General features: G+C 40.0%; 2 protein-coding genes across 2 annotated transcripts in view; one reads left to right on the forward strand and one right to left on the reverse strand.

The window, feature by feature from the left end:
- The window catches only part of LOC113509324 (U4/U6 small nuclear ribonucleoprotein Prp4), a 251128-nt gene that overhangs the window by 24222 nt on the left and 213219 nt on the right, over positions 1–13687 (forward strand). The window lies entirely within an intron of this gene.
- Positions 1–13687, reverse strand: part of LOC113516574 (AT-rich interactive domain-containing protein 5B-like) — a 76770-nt gene that overhangs the window by 7930 nt on the left and 55153 nt on the right. The window contains exons 4-7 of the mRNA XM_052899062.1: positions 4231–4435; positions 2701–2876; positions 2075–2260; positions 828–990 (exon numbers count right to left, since the gene is read on the reverse strand). Of these exons, the coding sequence (XP_052755022.1) occupies positions 828–990; positions 2075–2260; positions 2701–2876; positions 4231–4435 (730 nt within the window). The remainder of the gene's footprint in view (positions 1–827; positions 991–2074; positions 2261–2700; positions 2877–4230; positions 4436–13687) is intronic.

A 13687-nucleotide genomic window follows, 5' to 3' on the forward strand; every position in this document is an offset into this window, starting at 1 on the left:
AACAAACGCCCTTTTTTGTGTAGCAAGTAATTAGATTAATTAATCCAAATATTTATTTAAATTACATTTCAAAAGTGGAAATGCACTTGAAGTATCACGGGAGTCACAGTGTATATCCTGTGACATCCAAAGTACAAGTGCATAAAACAAAAAAATCTAAATTATCTTGTAAAAGTACCAGGCGATCATATACTTTGAGAAGATGGACAACCAGAATCAGTCCTCGGAACAACTTTTAAAGGTACCAGATTTGGTGCTCCGTATGGAATTTGCCTGGCTAAGGATGGGCAGCAGCGTACCTCTTAAAACATCTCTGAAAGCCTAACTGCGGTTGCCAACCAACCTGCCAAGAGTGGCAACTACTGGCAAAACTCCACTTATGGCGAAGCTTTACGTCCAACAGTGGACAGTTAAGGGCTGAAATAATAATTAATAAGGTATTTGCCGTGAACATAGGAAGATTTATAGGCGTCACAGTGTATACTGTGATATCCAAGTATCAGGTATCTATAGGCAACAGTAACCAATATACCGTGGACATAACAGAGTATACTGTTTTGCCCATGATACCTCCCACACGTTGCCATTCCTGAGGACTCGGGTGTTATTCCTCTGTACCGTGTAAATTCACTGCCATATCCCACCCTTCAAACCGAAACACAGCCATGCAAATACAACTGCTTCACGGTAGAAACACGAATGGGACAGAGGTACCCAAGCAAACGACTTTTGTACATAGTCTCCCTCTGGTATGTTTATGAGGAAGTTTCGGTTCTGTCTGCCCCCATAAGATAATTCTCCGAGAAGATATTAAACTGGGCACTCACAGTCCTTGAGCGTGTACGCAGCGCTGAACGACTCGTTTCTGTCCTTGTAGAACTTCTTGAGCGTCATCAGGAATGCTTTGTCTTCGGCGGTGGCCTCCTTCCCCTCATCCTCGTCGCTGTGCTTATCGCCGTTGCGGAGTGTGAGCCGCCGGGGGGTTTGGATCTGGAACGAGATTTGACGCATATTATACCTGTATGAAAAATTTAAAAGGGTGAACCAATAGCAATTTTTTTGTTAAAAGACCGAAGACGGGCCGAACATCTACCTTTGTTAAAGGGCGACGAGTACATTATAAACTAACCATGATGGTTTTCAGAGATTACCGCCTGGAGGTCGACCTGACAGGGTATATTGCTAGATATAGAGACGGACTTCCCCATTACTAAAACACCCTGTCTTTCAGCTAACAATTTGTTGGGTCAACCTGTACGTTTTTAGAGGCGTTGTATACCAGGCAATCATAAATAATGCAGATGCTATAAAATTTAAGTGTCGCAGACATCTTCGTACATTCTGCTCTCCTAATACATTGTCGTGTTTGCCACATAATTTAGAGGGGTAGGAAGAGTTATTAATGGGGACTTCTGAACCCATTATCAGATCGACTTCCACTCGACCCATCTGAATACCACCGTAATTATACTTCCTGATGATGAATTTATGACGACGAACCCACTGACTCCACTTCATCCTCATCTATCATTCTAAACCGATTCTGGGTGTTTCAACCTCAGTCAGAAATTCGTTGCCTGATATCCCGCAAGATCCCGCAAGATGATTGTTGTGATTTTGTGGCACTTACTTTCTGATCAACACTCCGCTTTCACCTTTAAAAACTCTTTGATTAGAAGAGCCTAGAAATTGTTCGGATTGATACCAGCTGCTGATTTTCACCACCGTACAACCCGCCATAAACTAAAATTTCATCCCAACCATCTGGACGAGTGGCGGTCTTCCACCGTGCGTTTTTCGCGGCACTTTCTTCCACGCACAACCACTCTTTGGAATCAACTTCCAGCAGCAGTATTTCCGAACCGATACGACATCGTAACCGTCAAGAAAAGAGCATATTTCTTTTTAAAAGACCGGCAGCACACCTGCAATGCCGTTGGTGTTGCGGGTGATCATGGGCGGCGGTAGTCACTTACCATCAGGTGATCTACATGCTCGTTTGCCCCTTGTGTTGTAAAAAAAGCCTGTAAATTAGACGAGAAATCTGATAAATTGACAAGTAGAGGTCACCAACCCTAGGCTGAGGAGGAGGGCGGTCGTGGTCGCTGTCGCTGGAGCGCGACGGCGATGGCGACGAGGGGGAGTGGCTACGTGAGCGCGGGGGACGTCGACGGCGGCCACGCGGCCTTCCCTTCAACCTAGGCGCTAGGTGGTTGCACACAAACTCGTGTCCTTCCAGCTCCGGGTACTCGAAGGTGTCCTGGAATTAAGGAGAGAGCTGTAAATTAATATGGTTGTGGCTTGCAGAACTATGCAAACAGTGAAATATTTAGAAAGACCAAACTTTTCAACTATCTTTTTTATGTTTGTTGTAATAACTGTTCATTGCTGAACGTAGCCTCGTATTTTACCAGTAGTTGCCACGCTTGGCAGGCGGGTTAGCAACCGCAGTTAGGCTTTGCTGATGTTTTAAGAGAGACGCTGCTGCCTATCCCTTCACCATAAGCTGCCTTTTTTATGTTCGTTACCTCATAACTCCGTCAATTCCACATCGATTTGAAAATTTTTTTTTTTATCTTAAAGGATATATTTTCAGGTTGGTTCAATAGAAATTTAATCAAAATCGATTCAGTAATTAAGTTTTTAAATCAAAATCACACTAAATGTAAGGGCATAAAGCTTTTTTAATATTACTCTAACCTTGCAGTACAGTATTCTGGTGTTCTTGGTGGGTGCCGCGTAACCTCCAAGCGCAGCCACTAGAGAGTCCCTCAGCCAGTCCCCCTGGATGCCTTCGAGGCGGGACAGCAGCGCCCTGTAGCGGCAGTATCGAGGGTACGAGAAGACCACCACACCGGGACACTCCGCGTCCACTGCTAGAAGGGGAAAGAAGAGAAGGTGATAGTTAAATAACAGTCTGTATACACAAACTTCTTAAACAAAAGGTAATCTTCTCCGTATATTTCTCCCTCTTGGAGATAGGGTTTCCAACTTAGTATTATGTAATCTCACACACTCTTCAACCAAAAGTACGTTCTGGGATAGAAATTTTACCTGGTAATGATATAAAGCCCAACGAGATATTGCGCAATGAAAGAAACCCTTTATTGTTGTCAAGAGAGGTACTGGCTGAAAACCAGCGCTGTGCAGCTGTTCACATCGCACTAGGACCAGCACAGCATCAGCTGAGCCAGTTCCTTTTACCTAATATGAGACACTAAACTCTTTATTGCTGTCAAGAGAGGGACTGGCTGAAAACCAGCGCTGTGCAGCTGTTCACATTGCACTAGGACCAGCACAGCATCAGCTAAGCCAGTTCCTTTTACCTAATATGAGACACTAAACTCTTTATTGCTGTCAAGAGAAATACTGGCTGTAAACCAGCGCTGTGCAGCTGTTCACATCGCACTGGGACCCGCACAGCATCAGATGCGCCAGTTCCCTTTGCCTAATGCAGACATTTCTTATTTCTTTTATGCAACTTAGAATGGTAAACAAGCTGAAGGCGTACCTAATGGTAACTATCGTTTATATCACATACAGGATCAGTTCTCATCACCATCATAACTGTTCATTGCTGAACATAGGTCTCACTAAAAGGTAATCCCACACACATAGATTGGACCATGAGCATATAGCAGCCTTCCTTCACTCACCAATGATGCTTTCCGGCTGCTCTAAATTAATACCACTGTAGTGATTTTTTTTAATGGATGATAATGGATTGGTAACTCCGCATGCGCTATTCGTATACGCTGGCGGGGCACCAGTGAGGGATGATAGGTGACGATGAAAGCAGGTCAGTTAGTTCATCCCGACGAATTCCTCTAGAATTAACCATGATGGTTTCTAGGGGGAACCGCGTGGAGGTCGACCTGATAAGGTATATTGATAGCGATGGGGACTAATCTCCCTATTACTAACAAGCCTTCTCCCCACTTTAGTGATTTTTTTTATGGGTGAAAATGGTATGGTAACCCCGCCTGCGCTAACGGGATACCCTGGCGGAGCACCAGTGAAGGGTGATAGATGAGAATGAAAACAGGCCAGTTAGCCCATCATGATGAATTCATCAGGAATTAACCACGATAGTTTCCGGGGAGAACAGTGAGGAGGTCGACCTGGTTGGGTATATTGCTAGCAATGGGATTCTCAGTCTCCATTACTAACAATCCCTTTCCCCCCCATGTAGGTTGGACTGTAAGTACGTAGAAGTACTCCTTTACTGACCTATAGTACTCTTCTCCCTCTCGATGTCGCTGAAGTCCAGCTTGGTGTGGTGCAGCGGCGCCGTGTGGCGGGGCTCCGCTGGCGGTGCACACGAGCCCTTCCACACAGCACGCAGCCCCCACCGCCAACTGTCGCCCGCGCACACCCAGCTGAGCAGGTCCTCCGCCCGGACTACCACCTTGTCGTTTATCGCTAGTACCTCGTCCTGGAACAATTTATTTATTTTTTACAAGTTAGTTACAGAGATGCTTTCTCCCACGAACACTCAGGTTATGGAATGAGCTCCCTGCCGAGGTTTTCCCAAGAGACTACAGCATGGGGTTCTTCAAAAGGGGGTAAAGAGGTTTCTTCAGGGTCGGCAACGCGCGCGTAATACCCCTGGTATTGCAGGCGTTCATAGGCTACGGTAACCGCTTACCATCAGGTGGGCCGTATGCTTGTTTGCCACCTCAGTGGTATAAAAATAAATAGTTACATAGCGACCCACTATCGAGACCTCTGACACCGGATGGTCCAAAACTCGTGTAAATGACGTAGATGCCTAACTAGGTAAACGCGGGGGGAAAGGGATTGTTAGTAATGGAGACTGAGAATCCCATTGCTAGCAATACACCCAACCAGGTCAACCTCCTCGCGGTTCCCCCTGGAAACTATCATGATTAATTCCTGATGAATTCATCATGATGGACTAACTGGCCTGTTTTCATTCTCATCTATCACCCTTCACTGGTGCTCCGCCAGTGTATCCCGTTAGCGCAGGCGGGGTTACCATACCATTTACACCCATAAAAAAAAACTAAGTAAACGCTGACGCTGCACCACGAGGCTGGTTTACGTGACGACTTGAAAAGCCACTCCTGATTCACACTTCGAACTGGGCAGTCATTTTAATTATCATTATATATAGGAAATAATAAGTTTTTTTATACAACTTAGAATGGCAAACAAGCTGACGGCCCACCTGATGGAAAGTGGTAACCGTCACCTATACACATGAGCAGTACCGTGGACATAACAGAGTATACTGTTTCGCCCATGATACCCCGCATGCGTTGCCATTCCTGAGGACTCAGGTGTTATTCCTCTGTACCGTGTAAATTCACTGCCATATCGCACCCTTCAAACCGAAACACAGCCATGCAAACACAACTGCTTCACGGTAGAAACACGAATGGGACAGAGGTGGCCAAGCAAACGAGTTTTGTACAGTCTCTCTCTGGTTTTTTATAAAATTTCGTCTTTTTTTTAGTTGTCATTCTTATAATTGGTTACAATAGTAGTTTGCAAACCTAAATACCATAAGTATGCCATTAAATATAAAACAATACTAAAGTTTAACTATACGCAATTTGTTAACCTTACATTGTAAAAAGCGTTAGCAGTAAGTTAGAAGTAAACGTTATATACTGCTTTTACAGACATAGTTTTTTTTTTATGTATTTTAATGGAATGGTAACCCCGCATGCGCTAACGGTATACGCTAGGAGGGGAAAGGGATTGTTAGTAATGGAGACTGAGAATCCCATTGCTAGCAATATACCTAACCAGGTCGACTTCTAACGGTTCCCCCTGGAAACTATCATGGTTAATTCCTGATGAATTCATCATGATGGGCTAACTGGCCTGTTTTCATTCTCATCTATCACCCTTCACTGGTGGTCCGCCAGCGTATTCCGTTAGCGCAGGCGGGGTTACCATACCATTCATCCAACAGAAAAAACGGTATACACTGGCCAGGTACCAGGGACACATGATAGGTGAGGAGGAAAGCAGGTCAGTTGACTCATTATGAGGAATTAACCACGACGATTTTCAGAGTTTAAATGGGTGATAATGTAATGGTAACCCCGCCTAAGCTATCGGTTTACACTGGCGTGGTACCAGGGCCACATGATAGGTGAGGATGTAAAGGCAGGTCAGTTAGTCCATCGCAGCGAATTCAAAAACAATGAACCAAGACGGTTTCCAGGGGAAACCGGGTGGAGATCGACCTGATAGGGTATATTGCTAGCAATGGGGTCGTCAGATTCTCATTACTAACAACTTAACTGCGTTCCGAATGGGCGGTAATGAAAAAAAAAATGCCTAAAGAAAAATGCTTGAATCTCAGTTTATTTTAATAAAAAAAAAATATCCTTTTTCTCTCAGATACAAAAAAAGAATACACCAAAACGGTTTACAACTGGAGTTATGAGGTAACAAATGAGAAAAAAAATCGACCGAATAAAAAACCTCCTTTTTTTAAAGTCGGTCAACAAATCAGACCAGCCATCCTCCAAATCAGTTATTTCTAACTGCCAGTCCAATGGGATAGCTATAAAAACATAACAAATAGACTGACATATCGCATTTATGATATTACTGGGGTATTCCCACCGCTGGGACATCACCTTTATCAATATGGGGAAAATAAAACCCACCCAGCCGCCCGGCTCAGCGGATTGGCGGATTACTCGTGGTTAGAGTACGTACACACCGAACGATTCTGGAAATATTCACATTAAAGTGTGGTAACAATGAGGAGGTAAGTCCCTACTGCTATCAATATATCAGGTCGACCTCCACGCGGTTCCCCCTGTAAACCATCTTGACTAATTTATCGTTGAATTCGTCACGATATGCTAACTGACCTGCCTTTACATCTTCACCTATCATGTTTCCCTAGTACCTCGCCAGCGTATACCGATAGCGCAGGCACCCCGCCTGTACCATTCCATTTTCATCCATTAAAAAAAACAGCATATGGTATTTTTTCATTTAACAGTTACCTCTTGTCGGTGCAACTATTTCATGCATTCTCTTTCAACCAGCTCTATCCCAGGCCACATTTTCTCACCTCCCATACGACATGACACCCAGTGGTTTCCTTTACCTATTCTCCGGTACCGCACGACATAAAAAAAAACTTAGAATAGCCCACCTGATAGAAAGTGGTAACCGTCGCCTATAGACATAACTGAGTATACTGTTTCGCCCATAATACCCCCCATGCGTTGCCATTTCTCAGGAGTCAGGTGTTATTCCTCTGTACCGTGTAAATTCACGGCCATATCCCATCCTTCAAATCGAAACACAGCCATAAAAACACAATTGCTCAAGGGGGGAAAGGGATTGTTAGTAATGGAGACTCATCGCGGTTCACCCTGGAAACTATCATGGTTAATTCCTGATGAATTCATCATGATGTGCTAACTGGCCTGTTTTCATTCTCATCTATCACCCTTCACTGGTGCTCCGCCAGCGTATCTCGTTAGCGCAGGCGGGGCTACCATACCATTTTCACCCATCAAAAAAAAAACCCACCGCGCGGTCGGTGTGTACGCGCCCTTACTTCGGGGGGCGGCGGGAGAAAAGGGTGTGCACAGGGACGTATTAGGGCCGTAAAGTTTATTTATTTAAACTAGCGACCCGCCCCGGGTTTTTTTTTATGGGTGATAATGGAATGGTAACCCCACCCGCGCTTTCGGCTACACCTTCGAGGCACCAGTGAAGAATGATAGGTGAGGATGAAAAAAGCAAGTTAATTAGCTCATCATGACGACTTCCACTTAAGGTTAGCCTTTCTTTCCACGTTTTTTTTTTATTAGTGAAATAAATCAAGGTGATATAATTCATGTTCAAAATTAAAGGAAAAATGGTTAAAACAATAAATTTGACAGTTATGTTTTTTTTTCTGCAATGGACATTAAAAAGGTATACAGACACGATCAACTTAAAGTGAACTTGGTCTTTTGTATAATTTTTGGGCGTTCAATGTTATGATGGAAATTTCCACCGTTGTACAAAGAAGGGTTAAGTTTAAACATATGGATCAATAAAATGTAATAATAATACTAAACGCGCCCTAAATCCGTACCTGACCCATTCTAAATGAAGGGGGCGAACTAAAATTGCTTTCAAATAAGTAACCAACCCGCGGCCGTATTCTGTAAGGGACAAGACGACAGCGAGGCGATGTCGAGACGATGTTTCAATATTCAATATGATGCCTACGGCCACTTTCTATCATCATACGGCTCGCCATCAACAGAGAGCTCATCCTCATATCCTACAGCCTAAATGATCGCGTATAACGCGGTTACAGAGACGTTTCCTCCCACGAACGCTCAGGTTGTGAAAAAAATAATTAAAAATGTGTTTCACAAAAAGGTATTGCTCATGTCTATAGGCGACGGTTACCACCTTCCATCAGGTGGGCCGTCAGCTTGTTTGCCATTCTAAGTTGTATAAAAAAAAAGGTTTACAGCTATCAGAGTTATACGACAAATATAACAAAAAAAATATAACCATATATATATATATATATATATATATATATATATATATATATATATATATATATTATATGTGCATTTCTTATGTGTATATTATATTTATATTGTGTATTGCCTTAATGTGTTACTATAATTATGTCCCTAATTTTCACCACCACTGCCCTTCATACGCTTTCTGTTTTCACCTAACAGTTAGCTGGTGGAGAACGCCATATGGCATTAAGCTCGCCACTTGTACAAAGTTCTATTGTACAGTGAAGGATAAATAAATGAATAAAAAATAAAAATTCATTAAAAAAAAAATAATAAAAAAATAACGTATTACTAGAATTAAGCAGTTTCATTTTAATACAGCAGCGCCGACCGTTCTAGAAGTTTCAATTTATTTGCCACCGACCAGAATAAGCCCTTCAATTTACGGTTGGCATTTTCAGGGCGAGTGTTTAAAAGTAATTTTCCCTCTTCGTTATGTATATAAAAAAAATATTTGTTCGTCTGTCCGTTTGTATATTTATTTTGTACCATTTCACTTTTATCTGTACTAAAATTAAAAACATGAGGAAAAGAACACGTTAGTAACGCGGACTACCGGTTCCGTTGCTAGCAATGTACCCTGTCCGGTCGACCTCTACGTGGTCCCCCCTGGAAACCATCGTGCTAGATTCCAGGTGTTTACATCACGACGGGCTGGGGGAAAGGGATTGTTAGTAATGGAGACTGAGAATCCCATTGCTAGCAATATACCTAACCAGGTTGACCACGTCGCGGTTCCCCCTGGAAACTATCATGGTTAATTCCTGATGAATTCATCATGATGTGCTAACTGGCCTGTTTTCATTCTCATCTATCACCCTTCACTGGTGCTCCGCCAGCGTATCCCGTTAGCGCAGGCGGGGTTACCATACCATTTTCACCAATACAAAAAAAAATCACGATGTGCTAACTGACATGCCATGTCATCCTCACCTATCATGTGTCCCTAGTACTCCGCCAGTGTATACCGATAGCACAGGCGGGGTTACCATTCCATTACCATCCAAAAAGAAATGTGTACGAGAAAGATTTGATTGTTTATAATGAATAAACTCAAAAACTAGTTAATAGTAATATATAGATAGATAGACAGATAGATAGATAGACAATTTATTTGCATTACTTACAGCACACAAATTACAATAAAAAAAAAAACATACACGTAATACACAGCAAAAGAGACAAAAGAATAAAAATAAAAAAAGCACAAATAAAAAAACAAAAATACAAAAACAAAATACATAATCTAACAATCTCCTTTGTTAACATTTCTTCACGCGTGTGCCATAGTAACACAAAATGGTCACTGCTCAGTTTATAGCAATATCTATATATCAAATATCTATATATATCTATATATCAATCTAATAACGATCCAATATATAATGTCGAATTAAAGAACCCAATCAAAATTAAAATATACATCCGACCGATGTCGTCATAGTCGTAGAATACTGACGGATCTTTATACGTAATCCTTTTTTCTTTTTTTATGCAACTTAGAATGGCAAACAAGCTGACGGCCCACCTGATGGAAAGTGGTAACCGTCGCCTATAGACATGAGCAGTATCATGGACATAACAGAGTATACTGCTTCGCCCATGATACCATCCACGCGTTGCCATTCCTGAGGACTCGGGTGTTATTCCTCTGTACCGTGTAAATTCACTGCCATATCCCACCCTTCAAACCGAAACACAGCCATGCAAACACAACTGCTTCACGGTAGAAACACGAATGCGACAGAGGTGGCCAAGCAAACGACTTTTGTACAAAGTCTCCCATTGGTAAGATTTTAGGTTCAATGGTTTTAGCTGAGTATAATAGACGCTTGTCTATAGGCGACGGTTACCACTTTCCATCAGGCGGGCCGTCAGCTTGTATGCCATTCTAAGTTGTATAAAAAAAAATTACAAAATCAGCCGAGTGGTTTATGAGTTTATCCATTACAAACAAGCGTATGACGTTTCAAAGTATACCTTCCAAAAATAGTATAGAAAAAAAAAATTACATCACAAAAGATCCGGAATTCAACCCATTCTCAGCATCATAAACATTTAGAAATATCACACGCAAAAAATAAAACCATTTTTAAAGTAGGCAAATAAAAATAAAATTAAAATAAAAAGTTGGCAACCCTAGAAAACCCAGTAGATTTGTGTTTACAATTAAATTTAACATAACGTAAACCATCGCGTGCACACATACGCGCGCGCACAGCGACCTGCACGTGTGTGCTGTACGTACGTGACCGTGTTTGTTCCCAACAAGGTGAACTTATACAGGCCGCTCCCAAAATGGATATATTGTTTTCTTTTTAATTAAAAAAAAATAATATATTCTTCATTTCAAACAATAGGTTTTTTTTTTTTATAAAGGGTGATAATGGAATGGCAAATCCCGTCTGCGTTAACGGAATAAGCTAGCAAAGTACCAGGGAGGCATGATAAGTGAGAATTAAGTAGAACGTGACGAATACACCTAGAATTCAGCACGAGGATTTCCAGGGGGGACCACAGGGAGGTCGACCTGATAGGGTATATTGTTAGCGATGCGGCTGGTAGTTCGCATTACTAACAATCCTTTCTTATCAGTAACAGGTATTAGAATCTTACTTATATAATAAAATTGTAACTAAAGGATGTCTGTAAACATGAGATATTAAAAAAATACTTTAAAAAAAAAGTATATGGGAGATCTTAATATCAGCAATAGAAGCTGAAATAATATTTAAAAGTTTTGTCTCTCTGTCTGTCTGTATGCTTGTTATTGTATCACGCAAAAAATACTACGAATTTGTTGTCACAATTATGTCCCTAAAAGTCCTAAAAACGCTGGTATATATTTATCCTTGATACGCCATATACTAGATTTTAAATTAAAAAAAATGTGTTGCCTATCAAAGTATGTTTGTATAAACCCGAAATTAATCATTGGTTCCTACTGCTTTATGTTCGAATAAATAATAAACAATAACGACAGTGTCCCACACAAAAAAAAAATACATATTCAATTGTGACAAAACTAGCCTATTATATAGTTTTTTATTTTAAAAATCAAACTACTAAACTGATTTTGATAAAATCTCTATCGGACCAATCTAAAAGTACATGATATCAGAAAAAAAAAATCGGTTTATAACTGACGGAATAAACATAAAAAAATACAACCGAATTGAGAATTTTCTTCTTTTTTTTTTAAAGTCCGTTGAAATAATGTCCTCACTGATGTTTTGATATTCGTGTGAAGGTCTTGAGTGGCAACTCCGTACGAGCAAACGCAGTGTAGTATGACTCCCCCCATCCCCATTAGATGGGTTGACGACCTCAACTGCATTTCAGGGAATTAGTGGATGCAGGTGGCTCAGGACCGTTTTTTATGGCGGTCTATGGGGGACAGATAATAGCCGAGATGATGATGATGATGATGATGATGATGATGAACGATTCAAACATGAATTTGAAAACTTTGATAGTTTACGTTGTTTTAAGGAATCAATTTAGTGGAAATTGAATGCGACCACGGTCTGTAGTCAAGAGTTGCCCAACTCAGTTGTCATCGGTTGATTGACTCGGGGTTTCTGCGAGCAGCGTAACGTTAATACATATAGAAAATTCAATCAAACACCAATTGTTTCATCAAATGCGCTTATATAAACCAATTTGTACAAATAATTAATTTTCCGTTACCTTTGGTTATTGATTTATAATTTGTGGCTGAATTACACGCCCGATTTATTAATCGATCTTGAAGCTCTCCTCCCTCAAGGAGGGATTTCTCAATTAGTCTGAATTTTTTATGACCATATTATGCGATTACAGTGCCAAAATTGAGCACATTTTGATAATCTTTTTTTCAATCGATAAACAGTGTTAATTCTATTTTAGTTATTTACAAGAACCATGGTAAGTGTACAGATGTTAACAATAGGTATAAGTCCTCAAATTTCACTATAAATAAATAAAGGTTGACTGGAAGAAATCTCTTTTAGAGATAAGTTCGCCTTTGCTAACATTGTTATTAACTTATTGTAGTTACTGTATGTTTTAGTGCAATAAAGAATATATATATATATATATATATATATATATATATATATATATATATATATATATATAAATAGGCATATATTAATTTTAAAATGAATAAAGTTTTACAGCGCAGGAAACTGTATATTGCGAACAAAAATCTACTTATAAAAACTCAATTCTACGTTCAAAATTCAAGTATTTTTTCGGAAAATAATAATACTAGCAAATGCAATGTTTTGTGTTATAAAATGTACAAATCTCCATTTATTTCCAAACTAAGCTTGTAATTTAGATACAAGACAACTGGTAGAGATATTTAAATATTTTTTTAAATACATATGTATTTAATTAAATTAGATAATATATAACTTAATTAAAAATAAATATGTTATTTATTTTTGTTTAGTACCTTCGGTGAAACTGTTTATAATTACTCTGCATCCAAAGGTTCCCTGGAAGAGATCGCTCTCAGCGATAAGGCCGCCCATTGTTCTCTCAGTGTGATCATTTCTTGTAATTGTTTGTATGTATTTATAATAAGTTTACTTATGCAATATTTTGGAGGAAACAATAAAGTGTTTCTATCTATTTACTCATATATAAAACACCCAGATCAATACAAACAAACATAATTGAATACAAATGACTGTATTATTGCACGGGAATAGAATCTGCAAGTATTGCTGAATGCTTTCTGTATTTTTTTTAAAGCAACTGACAATGAAAGTTAACAAAACGTAGCACGCTGTATATGAACATGTGACACGCACACATGCGCGCTACCGATAGCGAGCCGAGCTGCTTCTATTCGGTGCAACGGCCGGCCGCGCGGCCGCGGTCACACTGCCGCGATACCATTTTATATTAATGTCGAAATATTTTTATTTTATGTTTTATTTTAAAATTTAAAAATAGAATCACGTTTGTTCCCTGTTGAATATTAGGCACCTTTTTATATAGTCAATATATTATATTTTTAGTTCAGACGCGTTTTGGAATGCTCTCTTTATTTCACTTCCTAAAAATAGCTTACTAAAGCAGATTTTTATATCAAAACAATAAATAAATAAAAAATTAATCTACCTGGGTACCAGTGACAGATTTAGTTATTTATTTAT

Source organism: Galleria mellonella, unplaced genomic scaffold (assembly GCF_026898425.1).
Source record: "Galleria mellonella isolate WM207_F2 unplaced genomic scaffold, CSIRO_AGI_GalMel_v1 utg121, whole genome shotgun sequence".
NCBI lineage: Eukaryota > Metazoa > Arthropoda > Insecta > Lepidoptera > Pyralidae > Galleria > Galleria mellonella.